Genomic DNA, 26,204 nt, shown 5'->3' on the forward strand with positions numbered 1-26,204 from the left:
CCATGAATTTATCGAGTTCTTTTTTAAACTGTTATAGTCCTAGTCTTCACAACCTCCTCAGGCAAGGAGTTCCACAGGTTGACTGTGCGCTGTGTGAAGAAGAACTTCCTTTTATTTGTTTTAAACCTGCTGCCCATTAATTTCATTTGGTGGCCCCCTAGTTCTTGTATTATGGGAACAAGTAAATAACTTTTCCTTATTCACTTTCTCCACACCACTCATGATTTTATAGACCTCTATCATATCCCCCTTAGTCTCCTCTTTCCCAAGCTGAAAAGTCCTAGCCTCTTTAATCTCTTCTCATATGGGACCCGTTCCAAACCCCTAATCATTTTAGTTACATTTCTCTGAACCTTTTCTAATGCCAGTATATCTTTTTTGAGATGAGGAGACCACATCTATACGCAGTATTCAAGATGTGGGCATACCATGGATTTATATAAGGGCAAGGAGATATTCTCTGTCTTATTCTCTATCGGTTTTTTAATGCTTCCTAACATCCTGTTTGCTTTTTTGACTGCCGCTGCACACTGCGTGGACGTCTTCAGAGAACTATCCACGATGACTCCAAGATCTCTTTCCTGACTAGTTGTAGCTAAATTAGCCCCCATCATATTGTATGCATAGTTTGGGTTATTTTTTCCAGTGTGCATTACTTTACATTTATCCACATTAAATTTCATTGGGCAACAAAATGGCAAATCACTTAGTTTTGTGAGATCTTTTTGAAGTTCTTCACAGTCTGCTTTGGTCTTAACTATCTTGAGCAGTTTAGTATCGTCTGCAAACCTTGCCACCTCACTGTTTACCCCTTTCTCCAGTTCATTTATAAATAAGCTGGGGAACACCACTAGTTACCCGTCCCCATTCTGAAAATTTACCATTTATTCCTACCCTTTGTTCCGGGTCTTTTAACCAGTTCAACCAGGAGACTGAAAGAACTTGGCTGGTTGAGCCTAGCAGGATGAGAGGGTCTCTCATTGCTCTCTGTAAATACCTCGGGGGTAGACACCTGGGAGTGAGAAGAGCTACTGAAGCTACAGGACAATGTTGGCACAAGAGCACACACTGATAAACTGGCCAGGAATTAATTTGAGGCTGGAAATTAGCAGAAGGTTTCAGCCCATCAGAGGAGGGAGGTTCTGAAGCAGACGCCCAGTTGGAGCCATGGGGCGAACCACCTAACTAGATAGAATACAGAACCTGAGAAGTCTGTGAACAGGACGATATGCCGGGTTTGCCTGCCATAGCAGGGGGCTGGACTCAGTGACCCAGGAACTCCCTTCCAGGCCTATGTCCCCTCACACACTGGAAAGACCTGCAAGAAACTTGCCAACCTCTGTTTCCTGTTCTCTGTGAGCCTGATTTTCAGGCACTCAGCATCCACTGTGACATTTACAGCTAGAAGTGACTCGCTCAGGGTTGATTAGTAGCAAAGCCTGATTGAGACCCCAGTTCCCCTGCGTCGTACAGCACTGGACCACATTGCTTCTCCATACGTGAGCAGGAATGGGAGCCGGCTGCATGTGATAACCCCACGCTGCTTCTCGTTGCAGGTTTCAGGTCAGAGGGGAAGGGCAGTGCGCCTACCTGGATGAACATGGGGTCAGCAGCTCCAGGTGCTACTCAGAGAGACATTTCATCTGCAGCCAGCCGGACGAGTGCTCTAGAAGGAAGCCAAGTGGTGCAGCAGGGGACACAACGTCTAAGATCACGTAAAGGGTCAATGCAGCCTCTTCAGTGGATGCAGAACTTACACATTCATCATTTCTTGCAGAGCATCCTATCTCTCCAACCATTGCTCCCTCCAGATCCCTGGTACTACTGAACAGGGGTTTTAGAGGTTTAAATCTAATATCCCCTTAATACCTAAAGTGAATAAGTTATTTAGATTATGAAGAATCCCTGCTTTTATTTTAAAAAGAGTATGTTTCTAGCTTGCTTGGTTATGAATATACTCTGGCAAATCAAAGAGAGCCTGAGTCTGCAGAGAGCTTGAAACAATAACTCAGAAAAGTGCCCCATTTAATTTATTGACACGTTGACTCTGGAACCTAGTGTCGACACTGACTTCTTTCTTTTTCCTCTACGCTGCTTTTCCTGGTGAGGGTCGCGGCAGCAGCATGGAGAGTAGGGAGGACCAGACCTCCCTTTCCTCCAAAACAGGTTCCAGCTCCTCCTGGGGGATTCCCAGGCCAGCCGTGGGAGATAATCCCTCCAGCGTGTTCTGGGTTGGCCTTGGTGCCTCCTCCCAGTGGTACATGTTCAGTAGAGTTCCAAAGGAAGCCTTCCAGGGAGTAACCTTACCCTGTCTCAGAGAGTAAGCCCAGCCACCCTGTGGAGAAACCTCATTTCCGCCGCTTGTACCCGCGATCTCGTCCTTTCAGTCATTACCCAAAGTTCATGGCCAGAGGTGGGGATGGGGACATAGATTAAACTGTAAACCAAGAGCTTCGTCTGAGAACTCAGCTCCCGCTTCACCACCACGGATCGGCACAGCGGCCGCATCACTGCGGCCGCCTCCCCAATCCGCCGGTAGATCTCCCGCTCCCATTTACCATCAACAAGTGGTGACTGGTTGACTGCTCTGCCCGTCTCTGCACCCGGTTGTCCAGAACATATGACCTTCCTCCGAGGATCGTTACCTTGACGTGGTGGAGGGGCTTGCGTGTTCCGATGAATCCCAGGGCTATGTCGTCTGGAGCTAGTGCTCCTGGGAGACGAACAGGTCTGGGGGGAGGTTCCAGACTAAAAACGATCCTGCGCAAGATGCTCATGAAAGCCCAACAAATGAGCACGTGAACCTCGCCTGGATTAGGCACCCCTGAAGCCAGGCCTGGGGTGGTGTTAGGTGAGTGTCTGATGGCCAGGCAACCCATGTAACCCAGCCGGGCCTAGCCCGAAAAGGGGACGTGGGCTCAGCACCCGCGAGGCAAAGGGTGAGGGTTGGGTGCGATGCCCGAATGGCAGCAGGAGGGATGGACCACGATGGGCTGGCCTCCGCGATGGAAACTGGCCTGACACTAAAATGCAGGTACAGGCAGCTACTCGTTGAGCTAAAGAACCAGACTTGTGAACAGCAGCTACTACAGGGGGACAGAGACCCTGAGTGTGGGATACAGACCCTTACAGTTGGGAAAAGGCCGAAGAGACTGAACCAAAGTCGGGGTAAGAAGTAGCCAATGGATCTTGGAAACATCATTTGAAGCTGGGACTGGACGACACGGGATGGATCACTTGATAATTGCCCTGTTCTGGTAATTGCCTCTGAAGCAATTGCCACCAGCGACTGTGGGAAGACAGGACACTGGGCTAGATGGAGCATTGGCCTGACCCCATATGGCTGCTCTGATGAACTTTATTTTTGTGCGTGTGTTTTTGAGTAGATCTGATCAGAATTTGACAAACATTTTTAACAGTGTTTTCTCCAGGATTTTTTTGCCATCCTTTATTTATTTATTTATTTTTATTCTGACTGAAACTGTGAATGGGAGAGACTTAGCATCTCTCATCACGTGCATTTAATTCATTGCTCTGAGCTAAGATTGTTTGGGTCGGGAGAGCTCCTGGAAGGGTTTAGTCACTTCCCCTGGGCTGTGTAAATACCAGAGTAACCCAAAATGACTCCCAGTTAGGAACCAAAATTAGTGGCCAGGTTTTCAATAGATTCATGTAGGTTAAGGCTAGAAGGGACCATTAAATGATCTAGTCTGGCCTCCTGCCTAGCACGGGCCAGAGAACTTCCCCCACTTATCCCTGTATTGAGCCCAATAACTTCTGTTTGGCTAAAGTCTATCTTCCAGAAAGGCACCAGTCCGGCGTCCGGCTCACCAACGCCATATACAATGAGCTGAGCTGTTCTGAAAATCTGCCCTAAGGGTCAGAAGGGGAGCTGTCATGGTGGTTGAGGGAAATCTGAGGGTCCTTAACTTGGAGCAGAAACTAAAGCAAAAAACAAACAAAACACAAACAGAAAACTGAACCCGAGTCGTAGATTCCAAGGCCAGAAGTGACCGCGGTGGTCATGTCGTCTGACCTCCTGTACGATACAGGCCAGAGACCTGCCGCCAAATAATTCCCGCTTAAGCCGGGCCTCCCATTTTGGATTACTCTGGTGTTTAAAATAGACAAGTAAATAAACCTTTGTTTTGGTGGGAGGAAAAATCAACCAACCAACCCTACTTCCTCTCACTTTTAAAAACTCTTTTTCCCACATGGGGAGGAAGGGATGGGGAAAATATTTGTTTAAAGAGAGACAGTAGCGGGAGAGGGGCGGGTTCTTTCCAGAATTTTTCATATCAAAATCTTTTGTCCAAACAAAGAAAAAGAAATGAAATTCAACCCAAATGAACACATCGGGGAGTGGGAAAGGGGCCTAGACATTTTCTTTTTGTAAAAAAGGTTATTTTCTGTTTAAGAACAATGTTTTGATGGCAAGTTTTTGATCTGGTCTGTTGATTTGTAGATAAATGACATGTTTTTCTTCCCTTCCCCTTAACATAGATTCCCTGCTGTGAATTGCTTATAATCTAAGGACAAAGTGTGCCTTCCCTGTTTGGAAAGTGCCTTGTACAGGGCAGCCTGTAAATTGCTGGGCAGGAAATGGTTTTCCCATACGACAAAAAATATTGATATAAAAAAAAAATTCTGTCCCAAATCGGGATGAAAACATTCCACAATTTCCCAAACAAGCGGAGAGCAACCCACTCCCCCAACAGTGCGTGCACTCACCTGAGAGGTAGGAGATACAAGTAAGTCGCTGCTCTGTATGAGACAGATTTCTACAAACCTGCCACCCCTGATCCTGCCCTGCAAACCTGAACTCCCAGCATTCTCAGGACACATGTTGATCCCTAGTGGCCACTGCTGATATCCAGCCCCTCCCTCCTCTCTTCACCTGTGAGTCCCTCTCGGGATTGGAACTGGACTGGAACCAAAGACCATCTTGGAAGCAGCATTACCAGCCCAAGCAGTCAAAAATCATGAGTTGACCCCCCAAAATCACAGGCTCTACCGCCGCCGCTTCATTCATTCTTCAGCGGCAATTCGGCGGCAGGCCCTTCCCTCCGAGAGGGACTGAGGGACCTGCCACCAAATTGCTGCCGAAGAGCCGGCCCTGGGGGAGGGCGCAATTTTATATTCTTGCCTTGGGCACAAAAATACATAGTTACGTCTCTGACCCGGGCTCAGTTCAGTGGCAAAGGAGCTCAGCCAGGTTCATTGTCAACACACCACAGTGCTAGTGTCCCGTAGGAGTCACAAGGACCCTAATACATGTATACCTGGGACAATGGTACCGGCTCAGTCAGCGCACCAGGGTCCTGTCCCCTAGATCAGTGTAAAGTCACCCCTCCTCTGGCGTCTCCTCTTTAGGCATCGATACAAACAAGTGACGTATGACGCTCCAGACGTTTAGTTACTGCCCTTGTCCTTGTACCTTCTAGTTCCACCAAAACATCCTTATCTGTTATTCTGTCATCCCCTCCTTGTCGTACGAGGGGTCGGTGTGTTCCTGCACCATCTCTCGGGAATGTGCTGACGTGTTCTCTTGAGAGATCTGCGTGTTTTTGTACCATCCTCTCCGCTCAGGATATGCTCACTTGGTGTTAAAACTTATTTTGCCAAGGTCAGGCCTTCTTTGGTTCACACTGTCAGTTATGCCAAGGGCTCCAGCCAGGGCCATGCTAATCAGAACAAAAAACCATGGTCATGCTGTCATCTAGTGCCTGGAGCACCAGAGTGGGTGACAGAAGACCTGGGTTCTAATCCTGGTTCTGCCACTAAACTGTGGTGTGACTCTGAGCAAGTCCCCTCTCTGCACTGTTTCCCCTCTCGCCCTTTGTCTGGTTAGACTGTGAGCTCTTTGGGTCAGAGACTGTCTGCACAACTGGGCCCTGATCTTGCTAGGGTAATGACTATCACTGTGTGTCTGCGCAGCGCCTGGCATAATGGGGCCCCGATCTCAGCTGGGGCAGGGCCTGTCTCTCGCTGTGTGTCTGTGCAGCGCCCAGCACAAAGGGGCTCCAGTCTTGCTTGATGCCCCGTGACACTTCTGCAAGAGAAGTAGCTAATAATATTAACCGTAGATGCGTTGGCACCAAGTACATGGGAGATTCTCAGAAGCTACGGTGATGGGACAGAACTTGCAGCACTAAGGGCTGGCATGAGGGAGACAGACAAGAGCCATCTGCATTCCCAGGTGTCTGTGCAAAGTCTCGCTCACCCTGCCCAGCAGCCCACACCACTGAAGCCGAGGTGGAAAGGAAATGCCCCGTGTCCCCTGAGTTAAAGGCCTGGTGCCAGAGGAGATCACATTCTTTAATGCCTTAAAGGTAGCCGTGTGGTTGGAGTAAGTGAAGGTTGGGAATTTGGTGGCCCAGAGACCAGTGGCTGGAGGAGGAGAATGTGCAGCGCTGGGGATGGGGACTGAAAACTCAGCAGCACTGGCCCATTGCTCTGACTTACTAAACCCTTGTGTGGGGAACCCTGTGCACCCTGTTACATTAAGGGCCCCTTTATAAGCCAGGAGATCTCTGATCAGTGGCGTGTGTCCTGAACCCCATTAAACTGTTCGTTAACATAAAGACTTTTGTCGTTGTCTATGAGCTGGGTTTGAAGTGGGGACAGTTAGCACCGCAACATAGAACTTGAGGTGGCAGCAGTAGTAGGCTGTTATCCGTTGTGCGAATGGACCAGGAGAGGGGTACAAGAGTCTCCCTTTGCAATGCATGACACTGAATGGATTGAAAAGGCAGGTTATTATCTCAGCCTGGGGGATCAGGGGTGATAATGAACAAGCAACTCAACATCAGCTCCCAGTGTGATGCCGGGGCAAAAATGGCAAACGCGATCCGTGACTGTGTAAACGGGAGCTGTGAGCAGGGGAAGGCGGGTGATTTAACCTCTGTGTACGGCACTGGTGAGGTGATACTGGACTAGTGAGTCCACTTCTTGTGTCCATGTTTTAAAAAGGAAGTTGAAAAATCAGAGAGGGGTGGAGAAGATCCATGAAAATGATTGGCAGCTGGAGAAAAGGTCTTACAGTGAGAGATTGAACGAGCTCCGTCTGTTTAGTTTCTTAAACAGAAGATTGAGAGGTGTCTTGGACCTGCCCTGGGAGGAAATACCGGGTGCTAAATGGCTCTTTAAACTAACAGAGAAAGGCAGGACAAGGACCAATGGCTGTAAGCTGAAGCCAGACAATTCAAATGAGAAATAACGCACAGGTTTTCTAACAGTGAGAGTGACTAACCCTGGGACCAAATTCCCACTACTTAATGTCTTTGGGCTAGTGCGGTCAAGCGATTAAAAAAAGCAATCACGATTAATCGCGTGATTAAAAATTAATCACGATTCATCACACTGTTAAAGAGTAATAGAATACCATTTATTTAAATATTTTTGAATGTTTTCTACATTTTCAAATATATTGATTTCAATTGCAACACCGAATACAAAGTGTACAGTGCTCACTTTATATTTATCTTTGATTACAAATATTTGCACTGTAAAAAAAAAAGAAATAGGATTTTTCAATTCAGCTAATACAAGTACTGTAGTGCAATCTCTTTATCATGAAAGTTGAACTTATAAATGTAGAATTATGTACAAAAAATATCTGCATTCAAAAATAAAACAGTGTAAAACTTTAGAGCCTACAAGTCCACTCAGTCCTACTTCTTGTTCAGCCAATTGCTCAAACAAGTTTGGTTGCAGTTTGCAGGAGATAATCATAGAACTGGAAGGGACCTCGAGAGGTCATCTAGTCCAGTCCCCTGCACTCATGGCAGGACTAAGTATTATCTAGACCAGGGGTCAGCAACGTTTGGCACGCGCCTCGCCAGGGTAAGCACCCTGGCGGGCCGGGCCAGTTTATTTACCTGCTGACACGGCAGGTTCAGCCGATCGCGGCCCCCACTGGCCGCGGTTCGCTGTCCCGGGCCAATGGGGGCGGCGAGAAGTGGCGTGGGCGAGCAATGTGCTGGCCGCGGCTTCCCGCCGCCCCCATTGGCCCGGGACGGTGAACCGCGGCCAGTGGGGGCCGCGATCAGCTGAACCTGCCGTGTCAGCAGGTAAATAAACTGGCCCAGCCCGCCAGGGTGCTTACCCTGGCGAGCCGCGTGCCAAACGTTGCCGACCCCTGATCTAGACCATCACTGGCAGGTGTTTGTCTGACCTGCTGTTAAAAATCCCCAATGATGGAGATTCCACAACCTCCCTAGGCAATTTATTCCAGTGCTTAACCACCCTGACAGTTAGGAAGTTTTTCCTAATGTCCAACCTAAACCTCCCTTGCTGCAATTTAAGCCCATTGCTTCTTGTCCTATTGTCAGAGGTTAAGGGAAAAAAAATGTCTCTCTCCTCCTTGTAACAACCTTTTATGTACTTGAAAACTGTTATCATGTCCCCTCTCAGTCTTCGCTTCTCCAGACTAAACAAACCCAGTTCTTTCAATCTTCCCTCATAGGTTATGTTTTCTAGACCTTTAATCATTTTTGTTGCTCTTCCTTGGACTTTCTCCAATTTGTCCACGTCTTTCCTGAAATGTGGTGCCCAGAACTGGACATAATACTCCAGCTGAGGCCTAATCAGCGCGGAGTAAAGAGGAAGAATTACTTTTCATGTCTTGCTTACAATACTGCTATTACATCCCAGAATGATGTTTGCTTTTTTTGCAATAGCATTACACTGTTGACTCCTATTTAGCTTGTGAGCCACTATGACCCCCAGATCTCTTTCCGCAGTACTCCTTCCTAGGCAGTCATTTCCCATTGTGTATGTGTGCAACTGATTGTTCCTTCCTAAGTGGAGTACTTTGCATTTATCCTTATTGAATTTCATCCTATTTACCTCAGACCATTTCTCCAGTTTGTCCAGATCATTTTGAATTTTAATCCTATCCTCCAAAGCACTTGCAACCCCTCCCAGCTTGGTATTGTCCACAAACTTGATAAGTGCACTCTCTATGCCATTATCTAAATCATTGATGAAGATATTGATCAGAACTGGACCCAGAACAGATCCCTGCGGGACCCCACTTGTTATGCCCTTCCAGCATGACTGTGAACCACTGATAACTCCTCTCTGGGAACAATTTTCCAACCAGTTATGAACCCACCTTATAGTAGCTCCATCTAGGTTGTATTTCCCTAGTTTGTTTGTGAGAAGGACATGCCAGACCATATCAAAAACCTTACTAAAGTCTAGATATACCACATCTACCACTTCCCCCCCATCCACAAGGCTTGTTACCCTGTCAAAGAAAGCTATCAGGTTGATTTGACATGATTTGTTCTTGACAAATCCATGCTGACTGTTATTTATCACCTTATTATCTTCTAGGTGTTTGCAAATTGATTGCTTAATTATTTGCTCCATTATCTTTCCGGGTACAGAAGTGAAGCTGACTGGTCTGTAATTCCCCATGTTGTACTTATTTCCCTTTTTTATAGATGGGCACTATATTTGCCCTTTTCCAGTCTTCTGGAATGTCTCCCGTCTTCCATGACTCTTCAAAGATAATTGCTAATGGCTCAGATATCTCCTCAGTCAGCTCCTGGAGTATTCTAGGATGCATTTCATCTGGCCCTGGTGATTTGAAGACATGCTGCCCGCTTCTTGTTTACGTCACTTGAAAATGAGAACAGCTCATATGTCCTTTCATGCTTCAACCACCCTGATAATGGATTCTGCTCGATAATGATCCAAAGCAGAGCAGACTGACGCATGTTCATTTTCATCATCTGAGTCAGATGCCACCCACAGAAGGTTGATTTTCTTTTTTGATAGTTCGAGTTCTGTAGTTTCCGCATCTGAGTGTTGCTCTTTTAAGACTTCTGAAAGCATGCTCCACACCTCATCCCTCTCAGATTTTGGACGGCGCATCAGATTCTTAAACCCTGGGTCGAGTGCTGTAGCTGTCTTTAGAAATCTCACATTGGTATGTCTTTTTCATTTTTGTCAAATCCGCTGTGAAAGTGTTCTTAAAACGAACATGTGCTGGGTCGTCATCCGAGACTGCTATAGCATGAAATATATGGCAGAATGCAGGTAAAACAGAACAAGAGACATGCAATTCTCCCCCAAGGAGTTGAGTCACAAATTTAGTTAATGCAGGTTTCAGAGTAGTAGCCGTGTTAGTCTGTATCCACAAAAAGAACAGGAGTACTTGTGGCACCTTAGAGACTAACAAATTTATTAGAGCATAAGCTTTCGTGGGCTACAGCCCACTTCTTCGGATGCATTATTTTTTGAACGAGCATCATCAGCATGGAAGCATGTCCTCTGGAATGGCGGCCGAAGCATGAAGGGGCATACGAATGTTTAGCATATCTGGCACATAAACACCTTGCAAGGCCGGCTACAAAAGTGCCATGCAGATGCCTGTTCTCACTTTCAGGTGACATTGTAAATAAGAAGCAGGCAGCAGAAAAGGACCTGGGGATTGATGAGACTCTGGATATGAGTCAGCAGTGTGTCCTTATTACCAAGAAAGCTAACGGCATATAAGGCTGTAGTAGTAGGAGCACTGCCAGCAGATCGAGGGAAGTGATTATTCCCCTCTATTCGGCACTGGTGAGGCCACATCTGGAGTATTGTGTCCAGTTTTGGGCCTGTCAGGGTTCCTTCCCCACTCTGAACTTTGGGGTACAGATGTGGGGACCCGCATGAAAGACCCCCTAAGCTTATTTTTACCAGCTTAGGTTAAAAACTTTCCCAAGGCACAAATTCCACCTTGTCCTTGAACAGTATGCTGCCACCACCAAGTGATTTAGACAAAGAATCAGAGAAAGGACCACTTGGAGTCCTATTCCCCCAAAATATTCGCCCAAACCCTACACCCCCTTTCCTGGGGAAGGCTTTAGAATAATATCCTCACCAGTTGGTACAGGTGAACACAGACCCAAACCCTTGGATCTTAAGAACAATGAAAAATCAATCAGGTTCTTAGAAGAAGAATTTTAATTAAAGAGAAGGTAAAAGAATCACGTCTGTAAAATCAGGATGGTAAATACTTTACAGAATAACAAAAGATTCAAAAAACACAGAGGATTTCCCCTCTGGGCAAAACTTTAAAGTTACAAAAAACAGGGATAAACCTCCCTCTTAGCACAGGAAAAATTCACAAGCTACAACAAAAGATAATCTAACGCATTTCCTTGCTATTACTTACTATTTCTGCAATATTAGATGCTTAGTTCAGATATGGCTTAGGGAGATGTATTTTCCCTGCCCTGGTTCCTTGCTGACTCTGAGAGAACAACGGAACACACAAACAAAAACCTTCCCCCACAGATTTGAAAGTATCTTCTCCCCTTTTTGGTCCTTTTGGTCAGGTGCCAATCAGGTTATGTGAGCTTCTTAACCCTTTACAGGTAAGAAGGGATTTTATGCTACCCTTAGCTGTATGTTTATGACAGGGCCCAACACTACAGAAAGGATGTGGACAAATTGGAGAGATTCCGGCGGAGGGCAACGAAAATTATCAGGGGGCTGGGGCACATGATTTACGAGGAGAGGCTGAGGGAACTTGGCTTGTTTAATCTGCAGAAGAGAAGGGTGAGGGAGGATTTGATAGCAGCCTTCAACTACCTGAAGGGGGGTTCCAAAGAGGATGGAGCTCGGCTGTTCTCAGTGGTGGCAGATGACAGAACAAGGAGCAATGGTCTCAGGTTGCAGTGGGGGAGGTCTAGGTTAGATATTAGGAAACACTATTTCACTAGGAGGGTGGTGAAGCACTGGAACGGGTTACCTAGGGAGGTGGTGGAATCTCCATCTGAAGAGGTTTTTAAGGCCCGGCTTGACAAAGCCCTGTCTGTGATGATTTAGTTGGGGTTGGTCCTGCTTTGAGCAGGGGATTGAACTAGATGACCTCCTGATGTCTCTTCCTACCCTAATCTTCTATGATTCTATGATTATCTCCTGTAAATGTAAACAGACTTGTTTGTCTTAGCGATTGGCTGAACAAAAAGTAGGACTGAGTGGACTTGTAAGCTCTAAAGTTTTACATTGTTTTATTTTTGAGTTCAGTTATGTAACAAAAAAAATCTACATTGGTAAATTACATTTTCATGATAAAGAGATTGCACTACAGTACTTGCATGAGGTGAATTGAAAAATACCATTTCTTTTGTTTATCATTTTTACAGTGCAATTATTTGTAATAAAAATAATAATATAAAGTGCGCACTGGGGGGAGGGATAGCTCAGTGGTTTGAGCATTGGCCTGCTAAGCCCAGGGTTGTGAGTTCAATCCTTGAGGGGGCCACTTGGGGATCTGGGGCAAAATCAGTACTTGGTCCTGCTAGTGAAGGCAGGGGCTGAACTTGATGACCTTTCAGGGTCCCTTCCAGTTCTAGGAGATGGGATATCTCCATTAATAAAAAACAAAAAACAACTGTACACTTTGTATTCTGCATTGTAATAGAAATCAATATATTTGCAAATGTAGAAAAACATCCAAAATATGTAATAAATTTCAATTGGTATTCTATTGTTTAATAGTGTAATTCATCATGATTAAGTTTTTTAATGGTGATTAATTTTTTTAAGTTAATCGCGTGAGTTAACTGCAAATAATCAACAGCCCTATTTCAGGCCTTAAAATCTACGAATCTGTGAAGGAGGGGTGGGGCCTGTTGGGTATCTGAGGATATTAAGGCCAGGGGAAGCCATGACAGTGGGTCTCACATGGTGACGGATGCACTGAAAACACCTAGATGGACACAGTGAGAGGTTAGACTGGGCATTGTGTGTGGCATTTGGCCCATGGTACGTTCTGATGGTTTTAAAGGAGAAGTGCATAATTAAAATAACCCACCCTGAGTGACCGTCTCTGTTCCTTCCTGGTAGGTGGAGACACAGCAGTCTCGGTGCTGATTATCCCGAAAATGGCAGAAGAGAGCGCCGAAGCGACAAGCGATACCAGTAAATACTAAATACTTTGGTCTTAATTAAAAGGGAGCCTGCGGTGTGATTGGCAGAGGGACAAAAATACGGTGGGTGGGCTGCCCCCTCTTTTTTATGAGGGATAAAGATAGGATACAAGGAGTTTTTGTTGCTCTTTGGTTTATGCTTGTTTTTAATGTTAGCAATTTGGGTCTTTTCCACCCTGAAGAACTCTGGCCAACAGGAGAACTGGTGGAGTGAAAGGCTGAAAATCTGGAATACTGTGTGTGCCCCATTTCGGAAAGGATATTGTAGAAGTAGAGAGGTTCCGAGAAAGGTGACGGGAAGGATGAAGGGCCTGGGAAAACTCTCCTGTAAAGAGAGCTTGAAAAGACGGAGATTGTTACCTTGCAGAGGAGACAGGTACAAGGGACAGGATAATGGATGGGATAGAGAAGGTAGATCTGTGTCTAGAACAAGCACTAAGGGGACAGTCAATGGAATGGAAAGGTGGGAACTTCAAAACTGATCAGAGGAAACAATTTTTCACACACTGGGTAATTAGATGGTGGAACTCACTGGTAGGTGACATCAACCGATGATGTTAAGGCCAAGAACTTAGCAAAATTCCAAGAGGGATTGGAGATTTCTATGGAGAACAGGAAGAGCCAGAGTTGTTATAATGCTAACACAAATGTTGGCAGAGATATTATCCTCTTACCAGCCACTAGAGGGGGACATGACACACAATTTGTCAAATGCATTACCATGCTCCCTAATCCGTTTGCAGCCCCTCAGCCAGGCCAAGGGAGGGCTGTGTGGGGTGGGGATAGCAAGATTTGGGGACTGCCAGTCACTTTGGGATGCACAGGGGGAGGGGAAGCAGTGATGGATGCCGTCAAAAGGCCTGGGCTTCGTACACAGCACTGGGCCCTGCGTGGAGGGGACTGTATGATCTAACCTTAAATGACAGTTTCTTTTGCTTTCTGGTAGGTAGAGGGGTTAATGACTTAATGCTGCCGGGTCACGGACAAGTGGAAGAAATGAGAAGAGATGTCGGTAAATAATTATAATATTTATTAGGTACAATATGGTAACATCTAGAGACAGCAGCTGAGGCCCATTGCATGCTGCACAGACACACAGCGAGAGACAGTCCCTGTCCCAGCTGAGATCAGGGCCCCGTTGTGCCGGGCGCTGCACAGACACACAGCGAGAGACCGTCCCTGCCCCAGCTGAGATCAGGGCCCCGTTGTGCCGGGCGCTGCACAGACACACAGCGAGAGACAGTCCCTGCCCCAGCTGAGATCAGGGCCCGTTGTGCCGGGCGCTGCACAGTCACACAGCGAGAGACAGTCCCTGCCCCAGCTGAGATCAGGGCCCCGTTGTGCCGGGCGCTGCACAGACACACAGCGAGAGACAGTCTCTGCCCCAGCTGAGACCAGGGCCCCGTTGTGCCGGGCGCTGCACAGACACACAGCGAGAGACCGTCCCTGCCCCAGCTGAGATCAGGGCCCCGTTGTGCCCGGCGCTGCACAGACACACAGCGAGAGACAGGCCCTGCCCCAGCTGAGATCAGGGCCCCGTTGTGCCGGGCGCTGCACAGACACACAGCGAGAGACAGGCCCTGCCCCAGCTGAGATCAGGCCCCGTTGTGCCGGGCGCTGCACAGACACACAGCGAGAGACAGTCCCTGCCCCAGCTGAGATCAGGCCCCGTTGTGCCGGGTGCTGCACAGACACACAGTGAGAGACAGTCCCTGCCCCAGCTGAGATCAGGGCCCCGTTGTGCCGGGCGCTGCACAGACACACAGCGAGAGACAGGCCCTGCCCCAGCTGAGATCAGGCCCCGTTGTGCCGGGCGCTGCACAGACACACAGCGAGAGACAGGCCCTGCCCCAGCTGAGATCAGGCCCCGTTGTGCCGGGTGCTGCACAGACACACAGCGAGAGACAGTCCCTGCCCCAGCTGAGATCAGGGCCCCGTTGTTCCGGGCGCTGCACAGACACACAGGGAGAGACAGTCCCCACCCCAGCTGAGATCAGGGCCCCGTTGTGCCGGGCGCTGCACAGACACACAGCGAGAGACAGGCCCTGCCCCAGCTGAGATCAGGCCCCGTTGTGCCGGGTGCTGCACAGACACACAGGGAGAGACAGTCCCTGCCCCAGCTGAGATCAGGGCCCCGTTGTGCCGGGCGCTGCACAGACACACAGCGAGAGACAGTCCCTGCCCCAGCTGAGATCAGGGCACCGTTGTGCCGGGCGCTGCACAGACACACAGGGAGAGACAGTCCCTGCCCCAGCTGAGATCAGGGCCCCGTTGTGCCGGGCGCTGCACAGACACACAGCGAGAGACAGTCTCTGCCCCAGCTAAGACCAGGGCCCCGTTGTGCCGGGCGCTGCACAGACACACAGCGAGAGACCGTCCCTGCCCCAGCTGAGATCAGGGCCCCGTTGTGCCCGGCGCTGCACAGACACACAGCGAGAGACAGGCCCTGCCCCAGCTGAGATCAGGGCCCCGTTGTGCCGGGCGCTGCACAGACACACAGCGAGAGACAGGCCCTGCCCCAGCTGAGATCAGGCCCCGTTGTGCCGGGCGCTGCACAGACACACAGCGAGAGACAGGCCCTGCCCCAGCTGAGATCAGGCCCCGTTGTGCCGGGTGCTGCACAGACACACAGTGAGAGACAGTCCCTGCCCCAGCTGAGATCAGGGCCCCGTTGTGCCGGGCGCTGCACAGACACACAGCGAGAGACAGTCCCTGCCCCAGCTGAGATCAGGGCCCCGTTGTTCTGGGCGCTGCACAGACACACAGGGAGAGACAGTCCCTACCCCAGCTGAGATCAGGGCCCCGTTGTGCCGGGCGCTGCACAGACACACAGCGAGAGACAGGCCCTGCCCCAGCTGAGATCAGGCCCCGTTGTGCCGGGTGCTGCACAGACACACAGGGAGAGACAGTCCCTGCCCCAGCTGAGATCAGGGCCCCATTGTGCCGGGCGCTGCACAGACACACAGCGAGAGACAGTCCCTGCCCCAGCTGAGATCAGGGCACCGTTGTGCCGGGCGCTGCACAGACACACAGGGAGAGACAGTCCCTGCCCCAGCTGAGATCAGGGCCCCGTTGTGCCGGGCGCTGCACAGACACACAGCGAGAGACCGTCCCTGCCTCAGCTGAGATCAGGGCCCCGTTGTGCCGGGTGCTGCACAGACACACAGGGAGAGACCGTCCCTGCCCCAGCTGAGATCAGGGCCCCGTTGTGCCGGGCGCTGCACAGACACACAGCGAGAGACAGTCCCTGCCCCAGCTGAGATCAGGGCACCGTTGTGCCGGGCGCTGCACAGACACACTGCGAGAGACAATCCCTTAAGGTGCTGTTCCTTTAGCTCAAGTGGTAATGGCTTGTGCCTTTAAATCCAGAAATCAGGCGTTCAATTTCTACTGCTGATGAGTAGCCCCCATATTAGCCCCAGTAACTCTGGGCAATCATGAAAATGGCTCTCCCAATCAACCAGCTCATGGCGGCACGGTCCCTGATCTAGCAATCTGGGAAGTAAGAAGGTCCTTCAAAGCTGGTGACCAGAGCTCAATGACATTTTTTAACCTGTTTGTTCTTTTAATTGAAAAAAATATTTTTTTTCACCCAGAATTGTCAGAGTTGTTTGGCTTTTTCATTTTCGGTGAAAAGAAGGAGTTTCTTGCTTTTTCTTTTTTCATAGATCTTTTGGTGAAATTTTTATTGAAAATATATTGTTAAGTTGTTTGGGAAAGTTGTAAACATAAGAGCTGCCACACTGGGTCAGAGCACAGTCTATCCCAGTCTCCCGTCTGCTACAGTGGCCACTATCAGAGCTTCGTGGGATGGGACAGGACAGGGGAATTACTGAGCGATCCACCCCTGCCTTGGCTCCTGGCTTCTGGCAGTCAGAGGAACATGGGGTTGCGTCCCTGACCACCTTGGCTAATAGCCATTGATGGACCTGTCCTCTAGGAACGTAGCTAGTTATTTTTTGGAACCTAGTTATTTTTGGCCATCACCACATCCAATGGCAGGTGAACTATGCGCTGTATGAAAAAGTATCTTCTCTTGTTTGTATTAAACCTGCTTCCTGTTAATTTCATCAGGTGACACCTGGTATTTGTGTTGTGGGAAGGGTAAATAACACTTCTCTGTTCACTTGTTCCACACCGTTCATGGTTTTATAGACCTCTAGCCTATCCCCCCGTTAGTCGTCTCTTTTCTAAGCAGAACGGCACTGATCTTTGTAGTCTCTCCTTGTATGGCAGCTGTTCCATGCTCTTGATCATCATCAACTAGATTTATCCACTCATGGAAGCACCTAGCAAAACACGACCATTTTCACGCATCGGCAGCATTTGCTATTGAAATGCCTTCGTCTCCTTTCATCTATTTTTTTTATTTTGCAGATTTCAGCCTAAAATGCATTAAAGATAAATGGATCCCAATTACCGTTACTGTCGTCATCACAGCGTTGATCATCACCGTAATTGCACTGGCGGGTGAGTGAAGGGTCATTACTAACCCAGCTGATTCTCATTCCCTTGTCACTGATTCTTCATTGACTGCTGTCCTAGCCCCAAGGTCACGGTGCCCAGTTGCGTTTCCCACGGCCCCTTCTCACCCCGTCTTTGCCCTGGTCTGACTCCTCCGTTGAAGCACATTCCCCTTTTCAGAGGGGAAATCTCTCTCCACACCCTTTCCCCCAAAGAGGAAAGGCCTAACCCCATGCCCTGCCCCCTGGGAAGCAGCCCCACTAGATCCCAGGCCTGGGTAGCGGTGTAGGGATGCAGTGGGCGGGTCTCCCTGCCTCCCACTCCCTGTGTCATCCAATGCCCAATCTCACCTTAAATTGTCGTAGGTTTGGGTGCCACTGTGTGGCCATGGCTCACAGCGCGTCTCTAAAATTGTTTCCAATCCATTTATCATTGTTCCTCCTCCCCCATCCGCAGTACTGTGTGTAAATGCAACTGGGAGTCTCAGGCAGAGGATTCTGTTCCCTGATCCGGGCCAGTCTCTCGTGGCTTTGGGAGCATTTCTGAATTTCTTTTCTGTGCCAAAGCTCCTCTGTAAAACTCACGTGACACAGAGAATCTGTCGCACTGAACGGATTCTTCCCATTCCTGGCTGGGAGTCGCTGGCGCAGTGGAAAGGGGTGTGTTGGAGTGTGCGCGCCCTGCCCCCAGGAACCGAAGAGTTCCCGGGATTCCTTAGAGAAGACACATGCTGTAGGGAGTGTGCGGTGACAGCTGCCAGTGCTGGAGCGAGGGGCTGGCTGCTTGGCCTCACTGGGCAAACAGACCTTCACAAGGAAATGGCTACAGGGAGGAACACGCTGTAGGGGTCGGGTTGGACCGCGTGGAGAGTGGGAGACTCTGGGCTGGATCCTTAGACCACTTCACACCACACTGGGGACTCAAGGTGGATGCAAAGAGCCCTTTGAGAATCCCCCCAATTCAGGGGCCTCCCCAGCTGGTGTATGGGCTCTGCACCCAGAGTGTAGGGGATGGGTTGTGGTTATGGCCAGAGCACGCTGCATTACAGCTGTTCTGTGCTTCCCAGGCAGCCTGAGAAGCAGAGGGTAAGTTAGAGCAACCCTGAGGCTGCTCTAAGTCACACCAGGGGAAGGTCAGGGCCCTGAATGGCCCCAGAATACAGGAAGCGCAAAGCCAGCATCTCTTCAACATGTGCCAGACATCCACACGTGCTGTTTTGCTACAGAGCACGTGCCAGCATTTCTGCCCATAGTTAATGTGTCTGTGCGTTGGGAAATCACATGGCTGGTAAAAGTTTCCATTGACCCGAACTGAAATTGTTTCTGGCTTTTCAGTTCATGAAAACGTTTGACTTTTCTCCCCGACTCAGGAAGGGGAAATTCTGTAAAACCTCGAACGTTTTCGCAGGATGTTGGGTAAAAACGTTTCCTGCATCTCTCGTTAGGCTCCTTCACCCTCAGTCTTAGTGGCTGCTTCGCTCTCCTGAGTGGAACGCCTTGGCGAGTGTGTGTGACAGGCCGGCCTTTGAGCCCAGCCACAGAGAACGTGAGTTGTTCTAGCCCCACCTAGAGGCTCCGGCTCCAATATTACGGGTCTCGCTCTTTGCTCTGGAGGGCCCCAGTTCTAGCCCTGGTGTGGCAGCCGTCACATGTCTGCATTGAGAAGGGTACGTCAAGGGGGAGTCCATGAAATGACCCACCCCTCCCATTTTCACCCCTTGCCCCAAGGGGGCGCATTTGAATGGGCTGTCCGTCCCTGGCAGAATGGGCCACCACATACGACGGTGCCGGAAGTTAAGATGATGGACGGGCCCATTCGGATGCACGGGTACAGTGGGTCATGACGCCATCTTAGCTCCACCTCTGTCCTCCCCAGCCACCCCATGCAAATGGCAGCCGTACATACAGGAGGGGGGCTCTGTCTGGGGAGCAGGGACTCTGACAAAGGTTTGGGGGTCATGGGGGTGGACACGATGAACACGAGCTCCCAGTGGGATGCTGTGGCCAAAGGAGCTAATGCGACCCTGGGATGTATAAACAGGGGAATCTCGAGTAGGAGAAGACAGGTTATTTTACCTCTGGATTTGGCCCTGGTGCAACCTCTGCTGCAATCCCGTGTCCAGTTCTGGTGCCCACAATTCAGGAAGGATGTTGATAAATTGGAGCGGGGTCAGAGTTGAGCCACAAGAAGGATTAAAACCTGCTTTATAGTGATAGACTCAAAGAGCTCCATCTATTTACAAGAGAAGGTTAAAAGGTGACTTGATCCTAGTCTACAGATACCTACTTGGGGCACAAATATTTAACAATGGGCTCTTCAGTCTAACACGATCCAGTGGCTGGAAATTGAAGCTGGACAAACTCAGACTGGGAATAAGGCATCAGCTGTTAACAGTGAGCGTTAGTCACCCTCGGAACAATTTACCAAGGGGCGCGGTGGATTCTCCGTCACTGACAGTTTTTAAATCACGATGGGATGATGATGTAAAAGCTCCGCTCGAGGGATTATTTTGGGGTAGTTCTAAGACCCGTGTGATGCAGGTCAGACAAGATGATCACAATGGACACTTCTGGTCTTGGGATCTCTGCAAAACGACAACCCAGGCCCGAGACGTGTGCATCTTAGTGCCCTCTCTGGCCGGGATTCCCACACAGAGACAGGCACCAGGGATAGGTCCATCCCTCACCACTGTGCTACTTGCTTATTTTCAGCCAAGAAGATGCCCCCCTGCCCAGTCTGCCCACCCCATGTCACTGCTGCGTGCCCGGGCGGCTGGGTTGGATACCAAGGGAAATGCTACTACTTCTCAGAGACTGAAGGGAACTGGAACGACAGCCAGAGCCACTGCTCTTCCCTCAACGCCTCCCTGGCTTCCATTGACTCCCTGCCAGAGCTGGTAAGGAAGAGACACGAACCTTCATAACCACAGCTAGGGACATGCCAGAGCCTGGCGCCCCCTGAAGGCCTAAGGCAGCTCCTAGATTCAAGGAACTGGTTGTGGAAACTCAGGGTCAGGATTTGACATTTTTAATAGAAAAAAATTGATTCCCCCCCCAAAAATTTTCATTTTATTTTTAACTTCAAATGTGGTTTCATTTTTAACTCCAAAATCTCATTTTTCCAAATATTAGGATTTTTTTTTCCTTTCAAAAAAAGGGAGGAACGGTAAAAAGCGTGGGAAAGAGGTGTGGAAACCTGCCTTTTTTTATAAAAAAACTATATCACAATTTTTTCCCCAGCAGGAAAACAGTGCAAATGTTACTTTGAAAGAGAACAGAACATTTTCCAACCAACAGTACATGCCTCACGTTTTATTTATTTATTTGCTTATTTATTTAATTTATTTATAAACCATCAATAAAGACAAGTGCAAAGTACTTCACCTAGGAAGGAAAAATCAAATGCACAACTACACAATGGGGAGTAATAGGCTAGGCGGTCGTACTGCTGAAAAGGAGCTGGTGGTTCCAGTGGATCACAAATATGACTGAGTCGACAATGTGATGCTGCTGAGAAAAAGGCTAATCTCATCCTGGGGTGTATGAACAGGAGTGTTGTATGTAAGACACGGGAGGTGATTGTCCCGCTCTACTTGGCACTGGTGAGGTCTCATACTGTGTCCAGTTCTGGGTGCCTCACTTTAGGAAAGATGTGAACAATTTGAAGAGAGTCCAGAGGAGAGCAACTAAAATGATCAAAGGTTGAGGGAACCTGACCTATGAGCAAAGGTTTAAAAAACTGGGCATGTTTAGTCTTGAGAAAAGAAGGCTGAGCAGGGACCCAATAACAGTCTTCCACTATGTTCAGGGCTTTTATAAAGAGGACACTGATCAGTTGTTCTCCATGTCCACTCAAGGCAGGACAAGAAGTAATGGGCTTAATTTGCAGCAAGGGAGATGTAGGCAGGGCCGGCTCCAGGCACCAGCCCACCAAGCTTGTGCTTGGGGCAGCACCTGGAGGGGGGCGGCGCGGCGCTCCGGCCGCCGGGGAGAGCGGGGCCACGGCCGGGCTCGCCGCCCTCCCCCCGGCGCTCTGGCCGCCCTCCCCCCCGGCGCCCTCCCCCCAGCCGGGGCTCGCCGCCCTCCTCCCAGGGCTCCGGCCGCCCTCCCCCCTGGCGCCCTCCCCCCGGCCGCTTACTCAACTGGGTCTCTCCTCCTCCGGCCGCCCTCCCCCCTGGCGCCCTCCCCCCGGCCGCTTACTCAACTGGGTCTCTCCTCCTAGGGCTCCGGCCGCCCTCCCCCCGGCCGCCGGGGGGAGAGCGGAGCCCCGGCCGGGGCTCGCAGCCCTCCTCCCAGGGCTCCGGCCGCCCTCCCCTCCCCCCCCGGGGGGGTGGGGTGGGTGGCCGGAGGCTTTTTTGCCTGGGGCGGCAAAAAAGCCAGAGCCGGCCCTGGATGTAGGTTCGATATTAGGAAAAACTTTCCAACTCTCATGTTAGTTAAGCTGTGGAGCAGGCTTCCAAGGGGGGAATCCCCATCACTGGAGGTTTTAAAGACCAGGTTGGACAAACACCAGTCGGGGATGGTTTAGGTTTTTGTCCTGCCTGAGCACGGGGGGCTGGACTTGATGATCTCTTGAGGTCCCTTCCAGCCCCGTGTTCTATGATTCCCCAAAGTTGGGAAACTGTAAGAACATGGGAGGAAACCCCCCAGTTATGAAATGGGAGGAGGGGGAAGTATTTGGGTTTTTAAATAAATTTTCCTGTGGAAAAAAATCATTTTGGATGAACCCCTTTGCCCTGTGTAGTTTGACTGGCAGCTCTTTGGGCGAGGGACCAGCTTTCTGTGTGTGCAGCACCTAGCGCATGGGGGCCCTGATCCCCGTGACGGCAGCTGTAACACAGCTAAGGATATAATGTGTGTGTTCTTACCCACAGGATTTCATGCAGCGCTATAGAGGGATCCCTTACCACTGGATTGGCCTCCATAGGGAACAAGGCCAGGGCCAGCCGTGGAAGTGGACCAACGGTACCATATTCAACGACCTGTGCGTCCTTTTTCCTCATTCACTTTCTCAGTATTAGGACGCAGAGAAATGCAACAAAACCCTGGGCTGGGTGGAGAACGGGGATTGGAAGCGAGACCTCAGGATCTTAAAAGCCTGATCCTCTACTGCCTGAGCGACAGGGCTCGTTCTGTGGAGGTTGCACCTGGAGGAGACTTGTAGACCTCTTCCATAGCGTAGGCACCAGAGGAGGACAGAGAGCCCCACTCGGGTAATGTGGGTGGCACAAGTGGGACTGGTTGGAAAAATTCCAACTCAAAGTTTTCCCTTATGGAAAATCTGATTGTGTTGAAAGCAAAATTTCCTTCAGGGAAAGGTTACTTTGGATGAGATTTTTCCATTGCAGAAATTGACTCAAATGTTTATTTTCAGTCAACCCAGAATGAAACATTTTCATTTTGGTTTGCCTGTGGGGTCGTTGCAGCACATCATGGGAATTGTAGTTCTGGGTCCTTCCGGTCCCATTTGGCCCTGGTCTTTGATCAGACAACATCTCCCATGATGCACTGCCATGTCTCACTCATGGGTGTTATGTGGTATTTTGGTGATCGAAAACACGGCAATGCATCATGGGAGAGGTACTCCAGTTGGGACTCAGGACCTATAGGAGAGAACAGGGGCGGAAGAACCAAGAACTACAATTCCCAAGAAGCCTGGCATCAGCCCCACAGTCTATCTAATGAAAATGTTTCATTTGGGTTGACCTAAATCTTTTTTTTCTTCTTTTTTTTGGAGGGGAAGAGAATGTCCGTTCTGTGGAAAATCTAAATATTTTGACTTTGTCCCAAAACATGAGAATTTCCTGTAGGATGGAAATTCCATTTGTCACCCACTTCTGTACACACGGTTCCCCCTGAATCATTCATAAGCACATCCCATCGTTTGTGCACAATGACACCCCAACGAGGGGAATCGCTACAGCTAGGGGATGCGGCAGAAGATGCGGCAGATCCGTGGGGGAGCATCTCGGTAGCCATGATAGGTTCTTCCTAAGCACAGCTGGGCTCTGACTGCCTGGGGCAGAAGGGGAGGCAGAAGAAATGGATGGGAAGTGTAGGGGAGGGCTTGGGAGACCCAGGGGGAGAAGATAATGGGCTCTGGATGTCCCTAGCTCTGTTTTCCAGAAGCTGGGAGTGTCCGACAGGTGATGGATCAGGGGATCGATGGTTGCCCTGTTCTGTTCATTCCCTCTTAAGCACCTGGCACCAGCCACTGTCAGCAGACAGGATACTGGGCTAGATGGACCATTGGTCTGACCCAGCATGGCCGTTCTTATGAGGTTTGCTTACCCTGAGGTATTGCCTGATTTTCAGTCTAGCTGCACTAATGTGTCCAGTTCTGGTCACCTGTATTCAAGAAAGACGCACTCAGACTGGAACAGGTGCAGCGAAGCGCAGCTAGGATGCTCACAGGAATGGAGAGTCTCCCTTATCAGAGGAGACTGAAAGAGCTTGGCTGGTTGAACCTAGCAAGATGAGAGGGTCTCTCATTGCTTTCTGTAAATACATTGGGGGTAGACACCTGGGAGGGAGAAGAGCTACTGAAGCTACAGGACAATGTTGGCACAAGAGCACACAGGGATAAACTAGCCAGGAATTAATCTGGGGCTGGAAATTAGCAGAAGGTTTCTGCCCATCAAAGGAAGGAGGTTCTGAAGCAGCCGTAGGAGCAGTGGGGCGAACCACCTAACTAGCTTGAGAAGTCTACGAACAGGAAGATATGCTGGGGTTGCCTGCCATAGCAGAGGGCTGGACTCAGTGACCCAGGAACTCCCTTCCAGGCCTATGTCCCCTCATACACTGGTAAGACCTGCAAGAAACGTCACAAACTCTGTTTCCTGTTCTCTGTGAGCCTGATTTTTAGGTGCTCAGCGTTCACTGTGACATTAACAGCTAGAAGTGATTAGCTCACGGTTGATTAGTAGCAAAGCCTGGTTGAGAACCCAATTCCCCTGCATCTGAACCACTGGACCACATCGCTTCTCCGTACGTGAGCAGGAATGGGAACTGGCTGCATCTGATAACCCCACGCTGCTTCTCGTTGCAGGTTTCAGGTCAGAGGGGAAGGGCAGTGCGCCTACCTGGATGAACATGGGGTCAGCAGCTCCAGGTGCTACTCGGAGAGACATTTCATCTGCAGCCGGCCAGACGAGTGCTCTAGAAGGAAGCCAAGCAGTGCAGCAGGGGACACAAGGTCTAAGATCACGTAAAGGGCCAATGCAGCCTCTTCAGTGGATGCAGAACTTACACATTCATCATCTCTTGCAGAGCATCCTACCTCTCCAACCATTGCTCCCCCCAGATCCCTGCTGAAAAACCATCTTTACAATGCTCACAACACGAACTACTAAACAATAACTCCATTGCAATGGTACTACTGAACAGGGGTTTTAGGGGCTTAAATGTAATATTCCCTTAATACGTGAAGTGAATAAATTATTTAGATTATGAAGAATCCCTGCTTTTATTTTAGAAAGAGTATGTTTCTAGCTTGCTTGGTTATGAATATACCCTGGCAAATCAAAGAGAGCCTGAGTCAGCAGAGATCTTGAAAAAATAACTCAGAAAAGTGCCCATTTAATTTATTGACACGTTAACTCTGGAACCTAGTGATGACTCTAACTTCTTTCTTTTTCCTCTATGCCGGTTTTTCCTGGTGAGGGTTGTGGCAGCAGCATGGAGAGTAGGGAGGACTAGTCCTCCCTTTCCTCCACAACAGATTCTAGCTCCTCCTAGGGGATTCCCAAGCATTCCCAGGCCAGCTGGGAGATATAATCCCTCCAGCGTGTTCTGGGTTGGCCTCGGGGCCTCCTCCCAGTGGTACACGTTCAGTAGCGTTCCAAAGGACGCCTACCGGGGGTAACCTTACCCTGTCTCAGAGAGTAAGCCCAGAACCCTGCGGAGAAACCTCATTTCCGCCGCTTGTACCCGCGAGCTCGTCCTTTAAGTCATTACCCAAAATTCATGGCCATAGGTGGGGATGGGGACATAGATTAAACTGTAAACCGAGAGCTTCGTCCGAGAACTCAGCTCCCACTTCACCACCACGGATCGGCACAGCGGCCTCATCACTGCCGCCACCTCCCCAATCCGCCGGTAGATCTCCCGCTCCCATTTACCATCACCAAGCGGTGATTGGTTGATAGCTCTGCCCATCTCTGCACCCGGGTGTCCAGAACATATAGACTTCCTCCGAGGATCGTTACCTTGTCGTGGTGGAGGAGCTTGCGTGTTCCGTTGAACCCCAGGGCTATGTCGTCTGGAGCCCAGTGCTCCTGGGAGGGTGACCCTAGACGAACAGGTCTGGGGGGAGGTTCCAGACTAAAAACGATCCTGCGCAAGATGCTCATGAAAGCCCAACAAATGAGCACGCGAACCTTGCCTGGATTAGGAATATCGGACCCACCCCTGAAGCCAGGCCTGGGGGTGGTGTTAGGTGAGTGTCTGATGGCCAGGTAACCCATGTAACCCAGCCGGGCCTAGCCCGAAAAGGGGACATGGGCTCAGCACCCGCGAGGCAAAGGGTGAGGGTTGGGTGCGATGCCCGAATGGCAGCAGGAGGGATGGACCACGACGGGCTGGCCTCCGCGATGGAGACTGGCCTGACACTAAAATGCAGGCAGAGGCAGCTATTCTTTGAGCTAAAGAACCAGACTTGTGAACAGCAGCTACTACAGGGGGACAGAGTCCCTGAGTGTGGGATACAGACCCTTACACTTAGCAAAGGCTGTTTCTCTCTCTCTCTGGCTGTTTACAGGTAAATTAAGTGTGGGATGGTTCACAGTGGGGCTCCTCTCCTGGGTCT

The 26,204-nt window shown here is 49.8% G+C and overlaps 1 protein-coding gene across 2 annotated transcripts in view; it reads left to right on the plus strand.

Annotated features, from left to right (window-relative positions):
- Window positions 1-25,803, plus strand: part of LOC135887916 (C-type lectin domain family 2 member D-like) — a 51,279-nt gene extending 25,476 nt beyond the window's left edge. Inside the window, exons 5-10 of one of the 2 annotated variants that reach the window (XM_065415714.1) lie at window positions 12,853-12,927; window positions 13,882-13,947; window positions 17,313-17,405; window positions 20,111-20,295; window positions 22,273-22,382; window positions 24,447-25,803. In XM_065415714.1, the coding sequence (XP_065271786.1) occupies window positions 12,853-12,927; window positions 13,882-13,947; window positions 17,313-17,405; window positions 20,111-20,295; window positions 22,273-22,382; window positions 24,447-24,609 (692 nt within the window). In that variant the 3' untranslated portion in view covers window positions 24,610-25,803. Of the gene's footprint in view, window positions 1-1,556; window positions 4,495-12,852; window positions 12,928-13,881; window positions 13,948-17,312; window positions 17,406-20,110; window positions 20,296-22,272; window positions 22,383-24,446 lie in introns of those variants that run through there. The other variant, XM_065415715.1, reaches the window with a different exon arrangement.
- Window positions 25,804-26,204: the final 401 nt, after the last annotated feature.

Source organism: Emys orbicularis, chromosome 13 (assembly GCF_028017835.1).
Source record: "Emys orbicularis isolate rEmyOrb1 chromosome 13, rEmyOrb1.hap1, whole genome shotgun sequence".
NCBI lineage: Eukaryota > Metazoa > Chordata > Testudines > Emydidae > Emys > Emys orbicularis.